Genomic DNA, 24,490 nt, shown 5'->3' with positions numbered 1-24,490 from the left:
TATCAGTGTTCATGTGTTACTTCTGATATTAAACACTGCTTCTGCCATACAGCAGTCTATTTCAAAGTTAAAGGCAATATTTTGATGAACCCTAATTGTGCATCATTGAATATACTAAAGAAAACAAGTTCCCATTTGCAGCTAATTATTCTAGCAATTTTATAGCAATAAAGAGTCATTTGTTGCTCTCCCCTCATCAAGACCCTCAGGGTTGCTGTGTCTGATTCTCACTGTGTTAGGCCAGCCTGCTACTTAAGCAAATCTAGTCCAGCTTTTATTCCTTCAACCAGAATGCTTCTCATCAAATACACAGGAAAAATTCTCTCTAAACAGCATCCCTTGTAAGCTTCCTCAGCTAACACTGAGGACCATGTGTACACTGTGGGCACCCTTGGGAACGTGTGGGACTGTTTTCTGCTCACTTTGCTCACCACCACCTGAGGACACCAGCCTCAAGGTGCCACCCTGGAAGGCTCTGCACGCAAAGGTGCTGAAAACCGAGCAATAACAATACCACACTTTCGAGCCTCTAAAGACCAGGCACATCAGTGGAAGAGTAAATTAATTTTATTGACTGATGAAAAACTAAAATCGTAAGAAGTTTGGACAAAAAACAACGATCAAGCTCTGCTGGTATTCTATATTTTCTTTTAAGCCAAAAGAACATAACATTGTAGACTATGAGTGAGCTAGTTGCTTTTAGTTCCTTCAACAAAAACTGCACAGTTTAGCAGCTGCACAGCATTAAATATACACATTTCTGCAAAATTCTGAAAGTACTGTGTGCTGATCTCAAAGGCTGCTGTAATCACCTATACTGGTCGGACTCAGGGTTCCTTTTCCCTTTTCTGCCGCCCTGCAAGGAAAAACAGCACATTACTTTAGACGCACCAGCCCGGCATCTTTAGTTTAGGAGTACACAAAATCAAAAACTTAGGTAGGTATTCTACCAAGCTGCTTGTACAATTTACTTTTACAAATGCTATATAAAGTAATAGTATTTCTATATAGATCTGTTTAGACTGATTAAATAAGATCACAAATATATCTCACTTTTCAGAGTTCACTTTGTCTTAAATACTTTAAAAAGTAAAAAACGAAGTTCATTCATTTCATATAATCAGCAAATTTGGTAATTCAGTTAGTTATTTTGTTGGTAGCTTAATTTATACTTTATGCATAGTTTTATTATTATTGTTTTAGAATTTAAATTTTTAAAATTTATTTTCATTTTCTGTATATGGGTGTTTTGCCTGCACATATATATGTGTTCTACTTTAAGGCCTGGTTCCCAGGGAGGACAGAGGATGGTGTTAGATCTCCTATGGTCCTCAGGGAGGACAGAGGACGGTGTTAGATCTCCTAGAGATGAAGTTACAGAAGGTTGTGAGCTGCCATGTGGGTGCTGGGAATTAAACCCAGGTCTTCTGGGAGAACAGTCAGTGCTCTTAACTGCTGAGCCAATTCTTCAGGCCCAACATTAGAAATTTCATTTTTAGGCTGGTACTAAGGACAAAACTTCCACACACATAAAATAAAATAAAAATAAATACTTAAAAGTTTAAGAATATGCTAAAGGTATATTTCTCAGCTTCATTAGGGGCATGTCAGGCCAGGCTCATCTGAAAAGCCAGTGGCTTCTCCATCTCTTTTACCCTTTGGGCTTACAGCTTCCCTTTGAAGTCAAATACATTAATCTTTTAAATTAAAAGAAAACCCCAAAACTCTTAAATATATGAACACTGTTCTTTACTCCTGATCACACAGAAGGGCCAAAAAGATTTATTCATTTAGGGGAAAAAAGTACTGATTTAGTGGGAAATGAAATGTGTAATAGCATATATTTAAAGAGTGATTTACTTCCTGTAAGTAGAAAAATAAAATTATTTTTAGAAAACATTCCTTTAAGGCAAACAGCCACTATGCTTAGGCCCTACTATTGTGTTCTCATGCTTCTCAATGATAAGAATTACCACCAACAGCTGGGATAAGCATCATTGGCTATGATACTGTCAATGTGAAACATTCAATGAGATTTTTTAAAAAAATCCAAATAACAGATATACAAGGACTGCTTTCAACATCTCATCATGATCAGGCTGGCCTTGAACTCAGAGAAACATGTCTCTATCTCCCAAATGCTGGGATTAAAGGTGTGTGCCACCATGCCAAGCTGGAATAAATAACTTTTTGTATTCTCTATGTTACCACTGCATTTTAAGTCTTTTTTTTTTTTTTAAAACCATGATTTCACATTGATGATTTATATGTATAAGGTGTAAGAACATATGGAAAAGAATCTGACACACTGATTAATGGAAAATTCTGACTACTCTGAATTGCTTCATACAGGAAAAGAGCTACATTAATTTCCTAAACCTCGAAGAATCCAAAATATCATCAAAATAATAATGAATGCAAAGAACACCAGTGGATAGACAAATCACTGGGTGAAAGGTCACATAATCTCAAATGTCAATTTGCACATCCAAGTCATCAAATGCATGGTGCTGTGGTGTGTTGTTATGTGTGCCTTCCTGTTACATAATTCAGTTCACATCATTTGCATGGCTCTAATGCATTTCCCGAATCACTTTGGTTACTGTTGTGCATAGCAATACCTAGAATTACTTTTATGTTTTTGAGAATGTACATTATCTGGCCAATAACAGAAACATTAACGTAGAGCTGTAGAGACAGCTCAGTGGTTAAGAGCACTTGCTGCTCTTCCAGAGGACCTGGGTTCAGTTCCCAGCTCAGGTCAGGAGGCTCACAAGTGTTGCTAACTCCAGCTTCAGGGGATCCAACACACTCTCTGGCCTCTACAGGTACCTGTCCCCCATACACACACAAACTCAAACACAGAAAAAAAAAAAAAAAAAGAAGTTTATTGTTTTTTTTTTTAACAAAATCATTAACATATCTGGTGAATACTTACATTCTATCTAATCCAAATATAGCTATAAAGACAACTTCAAAATTATAAAACATACCTGGTATTTGGCTAGTTCTGCCTGTAATACTTTCACTTTGGATCTCTCTTGTTCCAACGCGGCATGAAGTGAAGTCACCTATAACCAAATGCCCAGTAAGAGAACTCTTTTTGGGAATGCGCATTCATTCTGAACACATCCAGTGTGATAAAGTTTGACAACTGTCAGCACCAGAGATGCCCTTCGTGTGGTTCCCATGAGACTCTGCCCTCGGACGTTACACAGGTGTTCCTGCTCACTGTGAAGAGGGGACCATGCCTGCTATGGCGTCCACGTCCATCACCTCCAACCTCAGCGTTTCAAACTCCTTAGGACACACCCACTACGTTTACTAAGACAAGCACAAACTTTCTTTGAGTACCTGCACGGTCAGCTCATTCTTGATGCTCTGTGACTCATCCACTTGCAGAAGAATCTCTGCCTTGTCTTTCACTGGGGGAGGAAGACAGCAGAGTTACTGTTGCAGTCACTCCAGTGCTGAGCAAGACAGACTTCAGGACAGGGCAGTCACAGCAATCATTTCTTCCTCTGTCTGAATAAATGCATGCTCTTTTGGAGCTGACTGCCTTATTTCTCACTAGTAAATTCTGGTCATTATTACAGCAACAGGTTTTGTTTTTTAGTAACTTGAGCTTTTCTGTGGTGTTGAAATACTAGCTGCATAGATAATAGATTAATTATTTAATTTACAATAACTAGGATAGGCATATTAAGAAAACTGAAAAAAATTACAAGGAAAAAAAAACTAAATACCTTGAATATTTATCTTTTTATTAGGTCATGTTACTTCTTTTATTTTTTGTTACACTTACTTACACACACATTACACACACACACCACATTCTCCATGTGTCATGATAACGTGTGAAAGTCAGCTGTTTCGTTCCATCATATAAATTCCAGGGCTCAAGCTCAGGTTAGCATATTTGGTCCCTGGCCTTCTGATCCTCTTGCCTCAGTTTCCAAGGTTCTGATTATAGACACAAACCATTACACCTGGCTTCTTGGCTAATCTTAAAAAGCATAAAGCCAGGTGTTGTAAGAGGCCTTACACCGATAATATTACAAGAAACTATCCAACTTATATCACTCTGGGAAAGTGTGTGTGTGTGTGTGGATAATACATGTAACGTGATCACTTCTCTTCAGATATTAAGACTGCCTTTAATTCTAAAACACACACAAAGGCTGAGTGTGGTGCACACCCCTCTAACCCAAGCACTTGAGAAGCAGAGGCTGGTAGACACAAGTTTCAGGCCAGCTAGAGCTACACAGCAAGACCCCATCTCAAAGAAACAGAACTAGGTAGCAGTGGCTGCTGTTATGGGGCACCCGGGTTCAGCTTCCAGCACCCACAAGGTTCACAAGCAGGATTCCAGTTCCAGAGAGTCCATCCCCCCTTCTGGTGTCTTTAGTCACCACACACACTCGCAACCCACATACATACACACAGGCAAAACACCCATACACATAACATGATTAAAAACAACCCTAAGAACACATGAACACTTACTTTCTCCTTCCTGAAGCATTTTCAGTAACTGTCCATTTCTTGCTTTTACTTCTTTATACTTTGCCTAATAATAAAAGAGATTTTAACTTTTTTAAAGTAACTGATAAATTATGGTCTACTTTTAATTTATTGGGTTGTGCATTCTACGCTTGCTTAAAAATTTAAATCACTTATGAGATAAACAGAATAGAGGAAGATGTAATCAGGACTACTTAATTAAACCTTGAAATCTTAAAGGGGAGTCAACAAGATGGTAATTCGGTAAAGGCTGTTAATACGAGTTTAATTCCTGGAATCCACACAAAGGTAGGAGGACAGAATTGACCCCACAGAGCTGAAATCTACATGTGTTGTGGTATTTGTACGTGTGTGCACACACACAAATAATAAAACTAAATATTAAAAAAGTAGTGGTTGGATAAAAGTCAGAAAAATATTAAAATTTCCTGACAGATTTTTCTTTCTTCCCAAATAAAAACTTTAATTCCAACTAATCTCAATTAAAAGAAAAGAAAAAAGAAAAAGAAAATGGCTCCCAGTGTTTTACCGGACTGGCCTGCATGTTTTACTGAACTCCCAGGGTCTGTTCTACAAGCCATACGGTTACACACAGAACTAGGGCCAATGCTGGGCTTTTCGCTTTCTTTTCCCAAAGCCTTGGTTCTTCTAACCCTAATCAACAATACACCACACACTCATGAGTAAGAGGAGCTGTGTATTTTTGATAATTATTTCCCCAAACACTCTTCACTGAACATTTCACTTAGTACTCTCAAATACTTTCAAACACCAATAAGCAATTAGTGAAAACAATATATATATTGAATGCTGCCAAAAGATAAAAGCCTAAAAATATCAGTACAAGAAAGCTGTCATTTCCCCTCTCAGTGTATACCAGGTCTGTGCAGAATTTACCAGTTTCATTTTTATTTCTACAGCCCCAGCAAATGCACAAAGCAAGGAGCTACCACTGATGATTCCAGAGCCCAGGGGATTTAAATATATTTTATTTGGGGGGGAGGAGGGACAGGGGTTTCTCTGTGTAATAGCCTGGCTGTCTGTAGGCCAGGCTGACCTTGAACTCACAGAGACCTGCCTGCCTCTGCATCCCGAGTGCTGGGATTAAAGGTGGCTCACCACCGGCTGGCTCACTGAATTTTACAATATATATTTATAACAAAATTTGTAGCACTGTTTAGACTGCAGGTGAGTAGTCAGTTTGAAAGAGTGAATAACAACGGTGATCTCTGGTAACTGAGTAACAAACACATACACAGCCCCAGAGAGTGGAGTCCCTAACTCGTCTGTAAAAGTGATGGACACATACCTCCCACTGGGTGATCGCAGTTTTGAGCTTCTGAATCTCAGCGTCCTTCCTTTCAAGCTCTAGCTTCAGTCTCTCAATTCTCCCGTCTTTCAGACCCACTTCCTGAAAAAGAAAAACACTGCTTCTGACACAGGCCGCGCCTACCGTTGTTCACAGTATTCTTTTGAGTAAAGAGTAAAAGTACACTTTACTTCTTGGGCAACTTTGAATTACTTCATTTCTACCTTCATTCAATTACATGATCCTAGTTATATATAGTGACAGCAAGTAAGATTTTTATGACAAGCTGTAAGTATACTCTAGAACAGTATGTAAAAAACAGCAGGTCTATCCTAAAATAAACACATGCAGAGGTGCCCCTCACTGGGTCTCTGCACAGCCCTGGCTGTCCTGGAACTCACTCTGTAGACATCAGACACGGCTCTATTTTGATGCATGTAAACTGCAGGGTCATGAGGGAGATGGCACATGAAGATGAAGACCTTGAGCTGAGTGTGGTGGCGTGCTGGGGTTCTGGTGCCTAGCAGGCTAGCACCAGAGGACCACCAGAGCCCGTGAGTTAAAGCCAAGCTAGACAAAGGGCACACGCTTCCTTTTCTGAAAACATCGGACTGTTTAGGAGGTCAGTAGCTTGGGCGCTCTCCGTTGGAAGGGTCTTATGCTTTTGTCCTGGGGTTTTTTCCCATCTGTTGGTTCAGCATCTTCCCATCTTGGGTGGGTGGTGGGTCCGTTTCTTGCCCAGCCTTCTCTTGAAGGCTTGACCCTGGTACACCTAACAAAGTGGCTTGTGCAGCTCTCCTCCTCGGCGGGCTTCGGCTCCCTGTGCTGCCTGTCTGGGTTCCCGTACCTTCTGGGCTCCTTTGTTCCTTTTGTGGGCTTCAAAGCTGTTCCTCCCCATCTCCCCATCTCCCTCTGGAATAGAATCTACTTTCCTTACTCTGCTTTTCTTAAAAGCTTCACTGACTTACACAGATGCATTCTCAAGTCTACCATTCTGTATGTAAATCTGATGGTAATACTTACTGATTGTGTGTGTTCACACATGCCTATGCATACGGGAACACGTGGAGGTCAGACGATACATCTCAGCCTTCCACACATTAGGGTCACAGACCTGAGTCACATCTGGCTTATTTTTAATATATATAGTAATCTCATTGAACTACTACTTAGTGACTTTTCTCAATACATGGTGTATTTTTAAAATTCACGGTGATAACCCATGTTGTTATCTATAGGAACAAGTCATTCGTTTTGACTGACTTTGCTACTATAAACTGACTTGTACACACAGGCATGGTGGTACATGCCTTGAATCCCAGTGCTTAGGAAGCAGGGTCTACAGAGAGAGTTCCAGGACAGCGAGAGCTATTACACAGAAAACCCTGTCTCGAAAAACATGGGAAGTATTTACTATAGCATAAGTCATGTCCATCAGCTAGCTTCAGGTGTAAGATACTGACACTGTTTTTCAAATGGCTATACCAATCCTCACCCTGCCTAGCATGCGTCACTATCCTGTCTCCTTGCAATTAACTGTGCCCAGCCCCATGCACACTCTTCATGTGCCTTCACTGTTTTAGACTCTACAATAAAATTATTACTAAATAAGCATTTATTCTACTCAAAACTTTCCTAAAATTCTTTCCTGACTATTGACTAAATTACAAAATAGGCTTTGTGTATCCCACAATCCTTTCTAATCTACCTCATTAGACTTACACAACATTTAATTTATACTGGTTTCTATTTCATTCTGTCCATATCTTGACTGAAGAATTCTGTTTCTTCATTCTCATCTTTGCATGTTCAGATCCCTCTCCCGTTATCTTCCAACTCAAATGTTAACTTCTCTCCAGAAACCCATAATAACATCCATTCCTATTAAAATAATGGACCTATTTTTTTATACTCACAACTCTTTTCTATATAAAACAATTAACTATTAAATATATAGTGTACATATACTGTTAAGTATTTCAAATTGTAATTTCTAACTTAATGATCATATAAGGAAGGAAATAATTATGTTCCAGTATAGTAGAACAGATGAGTTGCAACACTAACATTTTCATAATATTTGATTCCAACATCTGTTCTGTTTCCATTATATCCCACTGCCATTCAGGCTTTATGTGGCACTAATGCTGCTGCATCATCCAGTTATATTTACACTCATACTACCGAGAGCACAGGGCCTGAGAGACAAGGGCCAACCTCTCCAACACCAGCTCTTAACTACACATACAGCACAACACAAGCTCCACAGTCACTACAGAATTAACTGCACACACACACACACCCTTTGCAGAATGGTGACCAAGATAACACCCTAAAGCTGTCACTGTACACAACTAGAGTTGAAGCCTGCTGTTTACATTCCTTTAAAAAGAAAAAGAAAGCTTCATTGTGATTTTACAATTTTATTTTACATGCCTGGTTGTGCTCTGGAGCAGGACAATTATCTGTTCCGTTATATTCTGTAAGTTGGTCTCTTCTTTTTTCTCTAACAAGAATCTTGTGAACATCATCCTCCAGTCTATTGAAGAATCCCCCATCATGTGATAAAGTCTGAGAAGTATTCGATTCCTGTCAAAATAAATCACGACTTATTATCATCCCACACAAACACACAGGGAACTGAAAGGGAATGATTTCTGGGAGCCAGCCCCCCCCCCTCTACCCTGCCTCTGGAAGAGCAGCAGGAGACACACCCTTGCAGGCATCTTTTTCTTACCCCGTCATAATCTGGAGCACCAATTGATTGGCATATTTAGAGGCAGGGTCTTACTACAGAGCCCAGACTGGTTTGGAACTTGTGACCCTCCTGCCTCAGCTTCTCGCATGCTGAAATGAGGATTCTGTAACATCATGCCTGGCACTATCTGCTTTTTACATTTTTATTATGCACACACCACACAGCTCGCCTGTTAGCACGTACAGGTCCCAGGTCTAATGTGCTCAAGAGTTGTACAGCTGTCTCTCTCTCGCTCTGCACTCATTAGCAGCCACTCCTGTCACCCATGCTCTTCTCTACCCTGTCTCTGTGAACTTACCTACTCTGACATTTCATAGAAACAGAATGACTGTATTTTCCGTCGCACATTTTGGGCCATCACTGCTTCATTTTTATTACCAAGTAACACCCTGTTTTACCCTGTGTTCTTCTTGTCATTGGTGGATGGACATCATGTGTTCACTGGACACTGTGCAATCCTTTTTGAAAAAGGTTAACTTAGAACCCTTGCTCAAGAGTTACTTGCCTCCTCACTTTCAGGTTATAAGGATCTCTGTCTTCTGGCTAGAGAAATGCTCCACGGTTACTGTACTGCTCTTTCAGGGGGCTTGAGTTCAGTTCCTAGCACCCACTTTAGGTGACTCACAACAGCCTATAACTCCAGTTCCAGGGGATCAGACACCATCTCCTGGCCTCTGCACTCATGTGCACAAACCTGTTCCTTAAACATGTTTTCCCAGATACACACACACACACACACACACACACACACACACACACACAAAAGATCTAAAAGAAAATCATCTTTGTATCCTAACAAGCTGAGCATGGGGACAAACGCATATAATCCCAGTTGGTGATGGGGGGGGGGGCAGAAAGATCTGTCCTGCTGAGGACATGTACTTTGTGAATTTCTTCTCTCCCCTCCCATCCTCAAGTCTGTGAGTAAGATGGTCTGACACCTCTCAATATAGTAATGAGGTGAAGAGCAACTGAAGAAGACACTGGACCCTGACTTTGGTCCCCACAAACACACACATGCACAAACATGGACATGCACACACAAAACAAACTTATGCATTTTACATACATATCTCATCAAATATCATTTGCAACTATTTCCTCTCGTTCACTCTAAGGATTGCCTTAGCAAGTTTTTCATGTCCTCTTTGTAACACAAAAAGTTTTAGTTGCTCTTTTTATTTTTATTTTTTATTTTACATATCCATCCCAGTTCCCTCTCCCTCCCATCCTCCCAGGCCCCCTACAGACCCCCATCCCATCCCCCATCCACTTCCCAGAGAGGGTGAGGCCTTCCATGAGGGGTCATCAAGTCTGTAGGGGGTAGGGCCTAGGCCCTCTCCCATGTCTCTAGGTTAAAAAAGTGTCCCTCCATAGAGGGTGTGTTCCCAAAGTCCTTTTGGGCACCAGGGATACATCCTGGTTCCACTGTCTGAGGTCCCTTAGACTGCCCAGGCCTTCTAACTGAGACCCACGTTCAGGGGTCTGGGTGGGTCCTATGCTGGTTTCCCAGCTGTCAGTCTGGGGTCCATGAGATCCCCCTTGTTCAGGTCAGCTGTCTCTGTGGGTTTTCCCAGCCTGGTCTTGACCCCTCCCCTTTGCTCATCACTCCTCCCTCTCTGCGTTAGTTGCTTTTTTTTAAACCTAGGGATTGCGTTCAGGATAACATTAGAGGTGGGAACTTCACTGCTTTTCTTCCTGTCTCCTTCTAAGCGTTTCCAGATTCCAGCTCTAACTAACCCTTTCAACCTTTGTGGATAAACCTCTGTAGTGTTAGGGCTCAAACCTAGGCATGGCCCTGCTCAAGGCCCTGGGTTCAATCCCCAGAACATTACAAAGAGGCAAACATTTTCAATCCCTACCTGTAGTGAGGTAGTCCTTCTGTAGCACTGACCACTCATGTTCCTTTTCTTAGAGCACACTTGTTATTCACTGTTTTGTATATAGTTTTGTATTAAGCCTAAATCTTTTCTTTAGACTAAAAGGGGAATTGTAGTGAGGTAGTCCTTCTGTAGCACTGACCACGCCCATTGGGGGGTGGAGCGATGGGCGGAGAGGACCTGAGGAAGGAGGTCGGAGGGGCGCCAGGAAGGCGCTCTCTTTCTGGCGTGACTCGGACAGGAGAGGATCGGGTTGAATTTCCTGGTGTTCATCTGTCTAGGTTGTAAGTTATTTCTACCTGAATAAACATCTATTCGGCCTATTTGTTTATCCTGACCCTTATTTACCGCAATACCTACCTCTGCAAAAAAGAAAGAAAATATACTATACAACCTAGCAACTCCAGCCCCAGAAAGAAGTTAAACACACAACCACATAAATATGATCAATAGTTTTCAAGTGAATATAAAGCATTTCCACAGTATTCAGCAATACAGATGAATGAACTATTATTTGCTTGTTTGAGACAGGGTCTCACTGTAGCCCAGGCTGGCCTGGACTGTGTACACAGGATGGCCTCGCCTCCTCAGTGTTGGGATGAACTAATACATGCTACAACACAAGTCAACCTAAAAACACTATGCCAAGTGAAAACGCCAGTCATAAAAGACCACACAGTCTGTTCATACGTTACCAGAAATTGCCAGTGACTCAAGAGGGGAGTACACGGGAACCCTGAGGAATTAATAGACGATTCTAAATCTAGACTATGATTATGGTCATATAACTCCTTAAATGCACACAAGTGGGTCTGGGAGCTCAGCTCAGTGGTAAAACCATTGTTTACTGCACCTGAGAGCCTGGGCTTGATATCTATGTCTTTGTTCACATTTAGTTATATGCAGGCAATGTTAAGTGTGATACAAAGTATAACTCAATAAAGCTGTCATTTGAAATTGTGTTCTGTTTACTGACAGTGTGTGTGTGAGTGTGTGTGTGTGTGTTCTCTGAAAGCCTTCATGCTCCTTCCATCACGTGGGTCCAGGGATTGCACTAGGACCATCAGGCTTGACAGCAAGTGCTAGAGCCACATGACCAGTTAGTAAACTGCTTGTAAAAAAGCCACCCGTGACCTTGTTTCTCTTGAAACCCGAGCATGACCTACCTGTGTCTGCACCCTTTATCATCTCCCACACGCAGCTTCTTGGCTCCACAAAGTAGCCATGACCCTGACTTAAGTGTTTATCACTTCCATCTGGTTATTAAGCAAACAGCACTAAACAACATAACTTCATTCTGTTTGTTTTACGTCACCTGTGTACTTCGTGGTTGAGGCATTTTGCAATAGAGATGCCATGGCACAGTCTGAGTAAGACCTGCACAGTACAGCTGGTGATCTCAGATCTCTGCTAGTCTAGAACACACCCTTTCCACAACCCACTTTTTCTGCACGCATTCCTGTAGACCAGGTGAGTTGTTGAACAAAACATCCATCCCTCAGTTTTTCTGGGAATCAATATAGGGTCTTATTTACAGCAGGCAAATGCTCCACCATCAGCAACATCTCCAGCTGCGCAATGCTTTCTTTAGGCATGGTTTCACGTACACGTCTGAGTCCTGAACCTCATGTAGCATAGATACCCTCTTAAGGCTTGACTTATATTTACGTTGAGCACCTTTCTTTGTCGCTAAGCACCTAACCCTTAAGGCTGGATCGCTCTGACCCTGGAGCTTGTATCATCTCAGCTGCCTAGCAGCAGGCTCACCAACCCTCCTATTCCTGCCCCTCTCGGAGCTAGGTCTATAGGATAAGCATGGCTCAGCTTCTGACATAGCAACTCTGGCCTCCATGACTGCACTGCAACACTCCACCACTGAACATTCTCCAGCCTAACATTTTCTCATTTCTAAGGTCTCCATGTAAACTCTCAGTGTCCAGCTTTATAACTTAAAGATCTCCTAATGCACTACAATATCACTCTTCACAATGGTTCTAGATGCTACCCCACACCCCTGAATAGACAAGTGTTTGTAAGGTATTCCAAGAAGCAGCCACTTAAGGGTGCTCCTCAAATGAGCTATCACAGATGACACTAGTTAGTTCTCTCCTTCCATCACTTGGTCTCAAGGATCGGATTCAGGTTGTCAGGCTTGACAGTAAGCACCTTCATGTGCTGAACCATTTTGTCAGCCTTTTTGGTTGTTTGTGTCCCCTCCTCCCCCGGGTTTTTCTGTTATTTTGACTTTTAGCCACAGGGTCTTGCCTTGAACCAACATCTCCTGCCTTTGCCTCCCAAATGTGAGACTTGTAAACATGTATCATCACATCTAGAAGGATAAACATTTTTAAAGATTTTTTTTTTTCTGTGTGCCACATACAGGGTGGCATGTGAACCATGACATAAGCAGAAGGCAAACAAAAACTGTAAGGGTCAGTTCTCTTCTACCAAATTGAACAGCACCTAAAGAACATCATCTGTTCTTGTTTCCTGTCCTCTACATACAACCATGCACACACATACATGAACACACATGCACAAACACCCGTGCACACACAACCATGTATACCCATGCATGCATAACCATGCACACACACTTGTGAATACACACCTGTGTGTATACATGCGTTCTCCAACACAAAATAACGAACTCATTACAAGTACAAAAATTAGCACCAGGCAGTAGTGGTACACTACCTTTAGTCCCAGCACTCGGGAGACAGAGGCAGGCAGGTCTGAGTTCGAGGCCAGCCTGATCTACAGAGTGAGTTCCAGGATGGCCAGGGCTACACAGAGAAACCCTGTCTCGAAAAATAATGATAATAATACAAAAATTAAAATACAGATTTGGAGACTAAGTTATTTCTTTGAATTTTAAGTTTATAAGACACAAATTAGTTTAGTAATGCCAAATGAAACTGTAGTTTATGAAAATAATCACTTTTATTCTACTACTTATATCCTCATAATACCAGAAATATAATGAGTTTAGTCAAGACAAACCTTTAATTACCATGTCTCTAGAAAAAGACTTACTGCTAATCATTATGGTACTATTCTTTAGTATTTTCTAGACTATAGGACAATCACAGTAAAACTTACCTCTGTCTTTTTACTAGTATGATCTGTAAATGAAAAAAAGAAAAGTTTTATTGGAAAGAATTATCAAATAGAAATATTTTAACATGTAAAATAAGAAATATCTGAAAGAATGTTAAAATTGTAGAGTTACAAACAGAATTTCCTAAGATTCACGTCTGATTTACTTTCAGGCTTAGGATGTTAAAATCCATCCAGGTGGGCTAGTTTGTTCAGCTCAGGAATTATACCTTATATCCCAGTAGATGCCACCATACCAAGGGATGTTACTAGATTTTAAACATGTGAGTTTTATACATGACTCAGTTATGTGACTTCATTTATTTTTCAGAAGACAGAAATTTGAGGAGATACATCTATGCCCAAAATCATATCACAGAGGACTATTAATAGAAAATGTCCTGATTACTGTCTTTGATGAATGAAATAAAAAATATGATAGCAATTTATATTCTTAATTAAGATAAACATATTGATTTAATTGTGCTGTACAATCCTTAGCATATTTATATACATATTTATAGATGTGTATTTATAGAATTTAACAATGGAACAATTAACAGATTATAGATAAAACAAACCATGAATAAGAAACTCCTACATGGCTTCTAGCCAGGAGTGACTGATAGCAGGGTAAGAGAGAGAACCGGTGACTCTAAAGTACAAGCAGGACTAAATACTGAAATTTAGGGGTGATCAGCACAGTACGTATTTGCATTTATGTCAGGGTGATCAGGACTGACTCCCTTATAATCAACAATTTGAAAGTTGGCCTCATTCTCTACATCATTTGTTCATCAGAACAAGTATAATACATGATCAATGTCAAAGTTATTAACTCACATCTAACTACCAGATGGTCATTATTCTAGTCTGTTCTACTTAGTGACACGATGTCGTAATACAAGGAAACCCCACAACTGTGATCATCACAAGACATTAAGCACACAGGGGAATGTATTCTCTACCCTGTAGCCCAGGCTAACTTCCCAGTCAGCATGCCATTGAGGGTGAAACCCAACTTCTTACCGTCCCGCCTCCATCTCCATGCTAGGATTACAGGATCACCCCACAGAGCTCAGTGCGTGTGTCTGGCAACCAAACTCAGGCTCCCTGCACGGTAGACAAGCCCACTACCAAGTGACCTGCCTCCCTAGCCTGTGCGTGGTAGGAACGCTTCTGCCTGCCTACCTTTCAACAACATTTTTTTTTTTTTTGAATTGGGCTGGAGAGATGGCCCACTGCTTTAGAGCAAAGACTGCTCTTACAGAGGACCTGGATTAGATTCTTAGCACTCACATGGTGGCTCATAGCTGCCTGTAATGTCTGTTCCAGGCAATCTGATGCCCTTTCCTCTCTTCCTTAGGGACCAGCACACATGTGGTGAATAGATACACATCTAGGAAAAAACATTCTTACAATAAAATATATGTATAATCTTACTCTACGTGCATGGGTGGGTTGGGTGGGTGTTAGCCTGCACGTGTGTCTGTGCACCACGTCTCAGTGGCGTATAATGAGGACAGGAGAGGGCATCAAATTCCCTGAACTGGAGTGACAGGCAGTTATGGGTGCTGACTTAACTGCTGAACCATCTCCATAGAACCAAAACTGATCATGTAAAAAATTCTTCTTGAGTCAGGCAGTGGTGGGGCACACCTTTAATACCTTCACTTGGGAGGCAGAAGCAGGTGAGTTCAAGACCAGCACGGTCTACAAACAAAACAAAACAAACAAACAAACAAAAAATTAACTTCTCTTTGATAAACTTGGATATTTTACTTTAATGTGCATGGTTCATCCCTAAACCAAATAACTTACTTAGATGCTAGAAAACCTTCCTTCCCTTTTAGGATTTGTGTATGCACGTATGTGTGTATGTGTGTGCGCGTATGTGCGTGTGTGTGTGTGTGTGTGTGTGTGTGTGTGTGTCAGTCCACATGTGTGCAGGTGCCAGCAGAGAACACAAGAGGGAGTTAGAGCTGGCCTGGAGGTACAGCGGTTGGGAGCTGCATGCCATGGGGTGCAGGGGCTGGAGCAGTTGCTCTCTAAGAGAAGCAAGCATCCACATCCGAGCCATCGCTCCAGCCCTTTCTTCATCCTCAAATGAAAGCAAAACCCCTCTGAGTTTACTCAGCTTCACAGAAAAGCTAGTTTCTCAAAACTATATTTAGATTTCCCATTTATTTTTGCAATCAGCGATGGCAGCATTTATCCTCACAGAAAAAACGCTCAAAGTCTAATGGGTCAAGCCCCATAGTCAAATGGCTTCCTACTGTACCAGTGCACAGACAGCCATGATTCTAACTAGTATGGTAGGGCACTGGTTAATAAAGATTCCCTGTAGAAAAGTGAGTCCCAACAGACAGAATAATACAAACGACACTGTTACATGTGCCCTTCTGAGCACCTGATAGATGCCTAATGCTACTAAGAAAGTGTATTTGTAGGGTATTCATCACCATGCATGGATAGTCACTACTGTGCTGTATATCAGCTCCCACAGTACAAACATCTTTGAGGCTGTTTGATCTTTGAGGCCAGTATGACCTTTGCTGTTTGACAGTGACTGCAACAATACTACCTCATTCTAAAATTTGTATTTTCATTTTCTAAATGAAATTTCTAAAACAAAAATTAGTTATTCAGAGTCTACTATAAACTCAACCAGGTACTATGGCAACACATTTTTATTTGTTTTATTTGAAAGAAGGTCTTGCAATGCAGCCCAAACTAGCATGGAATTTATGATCTTCCTGCCTGAGCCTCCCATGTTCTGGGATCACAGGCATGCACCATCACAGTTAGAAATACCATACTTAATTACTCAAAAAGTAAAAATGTCAAATTTTACTTTTAGTTTTTAGCATAGGAACAAATTCAGAAATATAACAAGGTCAATTTTCACTAAGTTTCATAGAGTCTTAATGACTTGTTTAATTTTTAAGCCCTCAGAGTTATTTCTAAACAGATTTCTGCTTTAAATTTTTGCCACTGGAAACTTCATGTTGAAATACAATGATCACTGGGAAATTATTAAGCAATGGGACTTTGATTTTAGTGTCTGCCCTGCTTGTGAAACAATCTAACAACGTGCCATGAACAATTCCAGCTCTGGAAACCCACTGCACTTTGTGTTCTAAGAAACTTCCACCAAAAGGGTGCAAAGATGGTGGTGAGTGCCTTCGAGCCCAGGGGTTTGGGTGCAGCATGGTTACAATACAGGAGTGCCGAGAGAAACTAAAGAGTTCAGCTACAAAGGAGACAGCCAAGACAGCCAGTAGCACCAACTAAGATGGCTGCTGTCACAGGAGCACAGGAGCACCATGCCGGGCACCTGCAATAGCGTGACCCTCACCCTGAATGTGTACACTGCCAGAGCCCACAGGAGGGTCAACTCGATGCCAAGGAAGAAACGAAACCACAGGAGACCTCAAGCACGTGCTACAACGGGCACAGGGATCTGAAACTGACAAACAGCCACAGTGCACAATTCCCTTTCCCTTGCTACTGCCCAGAGGGGCAGGTGGGACTGGAATCCACCAGCACAGGGGTGCAGCTACGCGGCAGATGCATCTACAGAGGAAGCACAGGGAGGTCAGCACAGTGCACCATTCACCCTTTAAGGAACTTGCTTCCCCCAACCATAAGCCCAAAAGAAGACTCACAAAAGTAAGTGTAAAACAATGGAGAGCACAGAGACTGAAAACTGAAGGCCACACACACTGTCGCAGAAACACAACAGACGACCCCTTAGACACCGCCACAAACAGACGACCCCTTAGACACCGGCACAAACAGACGACCCCTTAGACACCGCCACAAACAGACGACCCCTTAGACACCGCCACAAACAGACGACCCCTTAGACACCACCACAAACAGACGACCCCTTAGACACTGCCACAAACAGACGACCCCTTAGACACCGCCACAAACAGACTGCTTCTTGGTAACAGAGAACAAGGATGACCGGGTTCCCAAATTGCCAAAAATACATCAGAACCCCTGCTAAAAAACCAACCCCTAAAGAAAATCCAAATAAAGAGATAAAGGACTTTAAGACCTATACAAGAAAATTATTGAATCAATTCAACAGCTAGACAAGAAAGTTACAGAGTGTATGAAACAATCAGTAACGTAAAGGAAAAATTCCCTGGAGGGAAGAGGAAGACTCCTACAGTTCTGGAAGCCCCACAAGGCCTGTCCCTAAGATGGCAAAAGCAGCAGAGATGGCTTAGATAGAACTGCCTGCAGTCAGACAGGGATATTCTGGGGGCGGTGTGGTGACACAGCTGTGTTTCTATAGACCACCTCTCTCTCACCCATGCTTCTCACCGGTGCAACAAGCTAGACTTGGAGCAGCTGTCTTTCTGGTCTGCTGCTGGCGCCCTCTCCTGACTGAGCAAACACTTACCCACACAGGACTTTCTCTGCGGCCCTTTTGTCTTCTACCACGTGAGCTGCAGGCACTGACAGACAGACCCTGATACCTCGACACTGAACGCCCTCACCTCCAGAACTGTGAGCCAGCACACTTGTCTGGTGGAATTAACCTGGCACAGCGGTACTGAACTAACAACGCAGGGTTGTATCTTTATACTCTACATGTAAACAAACCAAACCAAAATCACAAAAGCACTCCCAATTATCAAAGACTCGGTTGGTAGATTCTTGGGCAGCATAAGCAAGCTTCCAGTCTGGTCCCCAGCACCACATAAACTGGACACGGTAACACCCGTGCCTGTGACCTGGAGGCAAGGGCAGGAGGACCCTCGGCTGCACAGTGAGTGTGAGGCCAGCCTGGGCACACACGTCCATGTCTGAGAAGAGACAAACAACACACTGGCACAGCTCTGGTGAGGCGGGTATGGCACGTACTTTACCTTCACACTGAAAGTCTTTTAGGGACACTGTGAGAGGTTTGTCTTTCCCCTGCTGGGTCTTTCTTTTATCTTTTTTATTTACAGCTTTTGACTGAGTTGAAGCATTTTCAGCATTTTCGTAATCCTAAAAAGAATTACCAACAGTAATTAAGTTTAGTTTATAAAGCATAACATCAATTCAATATGTTTCTTATTGTTTTACTTTTAAAGATTGAAGGCAAATAAAAGACTGAAAACTTAGGCCAGCCAAATTGTATGAAAATTCTCACTTAGTTATTGCTCATTTTCTCAACTGAAAACATTAAAGTAAAAATATAGACTGACTCATAAGCCTCCCCCCCCACTGACAACTTCTTATTCAAGACTAAATTAGGAGAATAATCTACAGTTTCCAGTCTCTTTCCCTGAACTGGGAATTCTGTCATTCTGACACTAACATTAAGATCAGCTTTCTCCTAATGACCAAATCTAAAAGACAATATTTTTTAAACCAACTCTTATTTTTTAAAAATATTTTACACGTATGGTTGTTTTGCCTAAATCTATGTCTGGTGCCCGGGGAGGTCCCTTGGAACTAGAGTTACAGGTAGGTGGCTGTGCCTGCCATGAGGGTGCTGGGAATGGGACACTGGTCCTCCGGAAGAGCAGCCAGTCCTCTTAACCACTGAGCCAACCCCTAACTGCACACATTAAAAAAACGGTTTCTCCAAACATCTGTAAAGACTCAAGTCTCCATTGCTGCCTCTGTTCCCCAACCCTCCTAGTAAGAGCTTGGCTGTTATCCAGTGTGCCCTTCCTTAACCTGTTCTTATATGCGCTTCAATAGCCAAGTTCCCACTTTTTCACTAATGACTGCCCCTTGTGCAGACAGCAGCCCCAGTGCTCAACACCTCTGGCACACTGCTCATTCTTCAACCAATGGCCCTGACTTCCTACTTGATCCTCCTTTACACACTTGCCTATGGGCACCGACATAACATATGTCATACACACGTGTATGTGTGCCTCATGCATGTACACACATACGTGCGAATATACACATACACAAACACACATGATTATTGACATTTTACTGAAATAGATTCATAAACTCTATGAACACACTAACACAATTCTATAAATCTGCCTTTACATATGAAAGTAACATTTCTCTTAGGCTCATTAGTGTCCAACAAAACTGGCTGGGATCATGACATTTCATCCATACCATATGCTCCACTCCTGAACACTAATCATTTTAGCTTCAGAACAACAACAGGAAATCATTACTGTATGGTAACATTCTGTAAGTTAAAATCATATGCATTGATTAATAAAGGAGGACCTCCAAGTCCATTTAAATGGCTCAATCACCGTGAAGTGTGTTGTGTTCACTTTTATACTAGCTTGATTTTTATCTAAGTGAACACCTAACCATTTTTGTTGCGGTGGTATTTTTCTCTGGTTTAGTTTCCTATGTATAGGGAGGGCCTCCGGAGAGCAGGCAGCCTTCCCGTGGGCTCCAGGGCCCTGAAGCGCTCCCATCTCCTTTACTGTTAAGTCGACTGTTGAGGAGCGAGCGGCACTAATGGCTGGACCAGGGCCTCGTGTGTAATCACACTTGCCCACTGAGCATCCCTCAGAGCTCCCTAAATGGACTTACAGTTTATGCTCATTTAAAATGAACATAAATCACCTGGCATTAATTTCATTTTTGTTTGTTTCATCTTAGCTGGAGAAACTGGACATTCCAAGTCATCAGACAAGGTGTGGCTCACTTTTTCTTTTTCTGTCCCTCAGGATCTGAGGAGGGAATCCTACCGTGGATTTTTAAGGTGTACTAGGGAATGAACCCAGGGCCTAACACCAAGTTACATCCCAGTCCTAGAGGATAAGTTTTATATAAGTCCAGGAAGGACTGACCTGAGCTTTGGCCACTTAAAAGTTTTAAATGTTTACATTGGTAAATGTCTAAGTACCTGTTTATGCTCTTCATATTCTAACTTACTGAGCAGCAATGCCTTCTCAAGATCAGCTTCAAACATTTCAGATGTCAGCTAAAAAAAAGTTTCAGAACAAACAGTTTTATACCACACTCTCAAAATAACCATGATATATGAAAATACATACAGGAAAGAAAAAGAATGCACTTTAAATGAAAAGTTATCAGTTCTCCAAACTTATTTAACCATGCTATCCTAGGACTCTGTATTGTACAAAAACGTAACTCCTATTTTTGAAATTTCTATCTCCGCCTCCATTGTTAATTTGAGTTCATATCTGTGTCTATTCATGCTACAGACATCTCTAAAACCCTTCACTTAATACTTGAAATACACTATTGATATCTCCTGATTCAACAGGACACCTGAGCATCCCCACCATCCTAACACAGTACCACACTAACACCCAAGCTGAGCCACCGCAACGTGGGAAGTGAGACCGGTCTTTTCTGCTCTTCTAGGCATTGCCTTCAGATATCTCAAGGGAGGTCTAAGCACCCGCTGTCACTCTTCAGTGTGGTGTCTGCTAGCTCTGGCCTCTCAGTGCTCCTGGACCAATGTCAAAAGGAAAAGGGTATCTTAAAAACTAGAAAACTGTTAATACTGAACTCTACAAATTAAACTTTTCTTTCTCACTAAAACCTCCCCCTTTGAAAGTATCTCATCCAATCTTACACTGAGACACAAACAGCAAAACAAGTTAGCTTTACATAGAAAAGCACTGATCTAACAGAAAAAAATACAATGAGAATTAAAACGATAAATGAGAGTTGTAGTGAGAATTCTACTTAATAATAATAAAAAAACAGAGACAGCTATTGGGGTTAAAGCTGAAGATCAGAAAAATGGCCAGCCGGCCACTCGAGAGCTCTCACCCCTACCAATTCGCAGACGGAAAGACGGAAAGGGCGGCGCTGTCCTCAGACTGCATCTCCACAATGCACCTGTCTCCAGCTAACTCAGACTGCAGTGGGAGTGAGCGCCTGTTCTCTCCGGCCTTGGATTCCTCTCTAGTGCTGGGATTAAAGGTGCCGAGATCTCCCTTGTGTGAGCTGTTTCTCTTTTAGACTGGATTACTTTTGTGTAGCTCAGGGTAGCCTTGAACTAACAGAGACCCATCTGCCTCTGTCTGCCAAGTGCTGGGATTAAAGGTGTGCAACACCACTGCCTGGCCTCTATGGCTTTGCACTCTGATCTTCAGGCCAGCTTTCTTTGTTAGATCATACACACAAGTGACACACAGAGTACTTTTGAAGATCTAAATAAGTTATAGTAAACTACAACTTCTAAACAATGATCTATAAAAACTGAGGATTAACTCAATTCAAATGAACTGTTAGCAGGAAACAGCACTTTACAATTTAATTACAGGAGATGGAGAAGCAGCTCAGTAAGCACTGGCTGCTCTTGCAGAGGGCCCATTCTCAGTAGTCACATGGCTGCTCACAACCATCTCAACTCCGGTTCCAGGGGATCCAACACCCTCTTCTGGCTTCTGCAAGCACTAGGTACGTCTGTGGCACACATACATACATGCACAGGGAAAACTGCCATAAACATTAAAAAAAAAAAACCTAAATCATTATATAATGAAAAAATAAAGTAAAAATAGGATATATGTATGTTAGTCACATAAAAAGAAAACATATGAGTACAAAATATTTGTTCATGAATTAAAAATAAGATGATCTTAACAAAAAAATAACAAATCTTAGTTTACTCTGAACAAAGCTGATCAATTTGCCATTAAAAATCCTATTTTTAACATTTAATTATGAAAAGAAAATTTGTGGTTATTTCTAATATATCATATATTTAGTCTGATATCCCAATGAGCCAGGCAGCAGAACAGATTAGGAAGCTTTAAGTCTTGCAAGACACTAGGATGTGTTAAAGGCACTCTGATAAAAGAAGAAGAACAACAACAAAATATGAATGAAATCAAAATTTGTTTTGTTTTGGTTTTTTTTGAGATGGTCTCACCATGTTGTGGAATACTCCTTTACACCGTGTGGAGATATGCCACTGTGATTGGTTTACTAAAAAGCTAAATGGCCAACGCTAGCCAGGAGGTACAGGCGGGACTTCAGACAGAGAGGCCTCCAGGAGAAGAAAGGCGGGGTTGCCAGCCAGACACAGAGGGAGGAAGACGTGCAGGAGGAGAGGTAAACGCCACAGCATGTAGACAAACGGAAATGGGTTAATTTAAGTCATAAGCACTAATGAGACAAGCCTCAGCTAAAGGCCAAGCTTTCATCAGTAATAACAAGTCTCCATGTCATTTCTTGTGTTCCAGAACTCACTACATAGACCAGATTGGTCTTGGCATAGAAATGAAACTTAAAAGTGAAAAACACAAACAAACACAACAAAGAAAACAAAACCTCAGCTCTCTCTGAAATCTGCCTGACTTTCTCGTGGGGCTGGCAACTAATAGGCCTAAGTATGATAAGAGGCAAAGATAGTTCTCCAGCTCTCCAAAACTTGAAATAAGTTAATTATATGTCTCTATGCTCCTCACACTCTTTTCGTTTGTAAACAGACGAATTAAAAAACAAAACAAGAAAACACAAAAACCTGGACTAGGGTTGTAGCGCAAGAGCAGAGCACATGCTATGCATGCCCAAGGCCTGGGTTTGATTCCCAGAACCCACAAAGGAACAGCCAACTGCTTTGCCTCAACAGTTCTAACACACAATACACACTAGCCACAGCCTCTCATCAAAGCCGCACACATGAATCATCAACACTAACTGCCCTTTAGAACGACAGTTACAGGACTCAGGTGTGCTGCATCTTAAAGTTCCACAAACTCAAAAACAAAGTGAGGCAGTGTGGTTTACTTCGCCATACCTGTTCATCTCTCTGTCTCCACTCTTGCCAATTTTCTTCCCGTGACTCCTTCTGTGCTGGGGTTGGCAAGGAAAGCTCATGCTGAACATTGCAAATGGCATGAGAGGATTTCTGGGGAATTTTCTTAAAAGCAAGATTCCTGAGCTATGAAATAAGCACAAAATATATTAAATTCAGCGCATCAATACTAATGACTTTAATTTTAAAATTACTCATCTAAATACTCATTATATTAACTTGTAAAGTTTAAATAAAAGTTATTTATGGGTTTTATTTATGTTTACTTGTAAATCTATTAATTTGTTCATTTCACAACACCTCACTATGCTGTCCAGGCTGGCTCAAGTTCCCCAGTCAGCTCAGTCTCCTGAAAAGCTGGGCTATAGGCACGGGCTGCCTCCTTCTGAGACTTCTCTGTTTTAAGTGAAGAGCAGGAACACACAAGCTGCTGGGGGGGGGGGTAGGTGGGGACCACATTGGGCTCAGGTAAGTGTGTGCTCCAGCAGCTCTGCTCCAGAGACGGGGCACAATGGCCAGTGGCTCCGGTGTGGCTCACATGATGGACCAGTCTTGGGGACACAGACAAGGACCTCAACAGCTACCTCATTTGCTTCACTCTGCTGCTGTTCCTTCTTTTTTCTTCTCTTCTCTCTCTTTTTTTCATTTGTAGTTGATTTGTTTCCCAAAGTTTGAGACTTGCCATTATTCCGGCCTTTGCCTTTTCCGGGCTCAGAATCAGAGCCACTGCCACTATCAACTTGTAGCAGGGCAAACCGAGAGGCAGTAGTGAGGACGGAGCTAAGGACCGCTGAAGCCATGGCGGAGGCCGCGGTTTAACACCAGCAGCAGGGATCCCTGTGGGCGAGAGGAGGTGGATGACGACCGTCAGGCGTGTACAACACATTTCTCCTGACATCGCGTTTACTATTTGGATTTGTATCTCTATAAACGCTTCTGTGGTGTGTTTGTACACACTCGCGGGAAAGTCCAAAGCATGATGGGCTGCTGGAAGAGGAGGAACAGAACTTTCCATTATACACAGAGACCCCGTACTGCAGCTATGTTTATCCTAGACTTCCAAGAAAAAAACCAAAAGAATAGAAAAGAACATTCTTACATTCAAAATGCCCAGACTATAAAGACTGAGGCCTGACAACTAACTGAAAAATAAAGAGCTCACACTCCCTCAGACACAGTCA

General features: G+C 41.8%; 1 protein-coding gene across 1 annotated transcript; it reads right to left on the bottom strand.

Annotated features, from left to right (window-relative positions):
• Positions 1-549: 549 nt before the first annotated feature.
• Positions 550-24,143, bottom strand: Gkap1 (G kinase anchoring protein 1). Its single transcript, XM_051194184.1, has 11 exons — positions 23,894-24,143; positions 23,292-23,435; positions 20,415-20,492; positions 18,457-18,580; positions 13,574-13,596; positions 8,270-8,422; positions 5,834-5,935; positions 4,507-4,570; positions 3,355-3,425; positions 2,994-3,071; positions 550-856 (listed from the first exon to the last, which is right to left on the bottom strand). The coding sequence occupies exons 1-11, from the start codon at positions 24,107-24,109 to the stop codon at positions 809-811; spliced, it is 1,101 nt and encodes a 366-aa protein (XP_051050141.1). The 5' UTR covers positions 24,110-24,143; the 3' UTR covers positions 550-808.
• Between the last annotated feature and the right edge of the window lie 347 nt (positions 24,144-24,490).

The sequence above is a fragment of the Phodopus roborovskii genome, unplaced genomic scaffold, assembly GCF_943737965.1.
Source record: "Phodopus roborovskii unplaced genomic scaffold, PHOROB, whole genome shotgun sequence".
Taxonomy (NCBI): Eukaryota; Metazoa; Chordata; class Mammalia; order Rodentia; family Cricetidae; genus Phodopus; species Phodopus roborovskii.
This window is presented reverse-complemented; position numbering and strand designations above follow the sequence as displayed.

Excerpts from the sequence above, each read along its gene's own strand:
- Gkap1 (XM_051194184.1), bottom strand. The coding sequence starts at position 24,109 with ATGGCTTCAGCGGTCCTTAGCTCCGTCCTCACTACTGCCTCTCGGTTT. Across the intron at positions 20,493-23,291 it reads GGAGACAGAGAGATGAACAG|CTGACATCTGAAATGTTTGA; the intron begins GTATGGCGAAGT and ends ACTTTTTTTTAG. Across the intron at positions 4,571-5,833 it reads CTGCGATCACCCAGTGGGAG|GCAAAGTATAAAGAAGTAAA; the intron begins GTATGTGTCCAT and ends TTTTATTATTAG.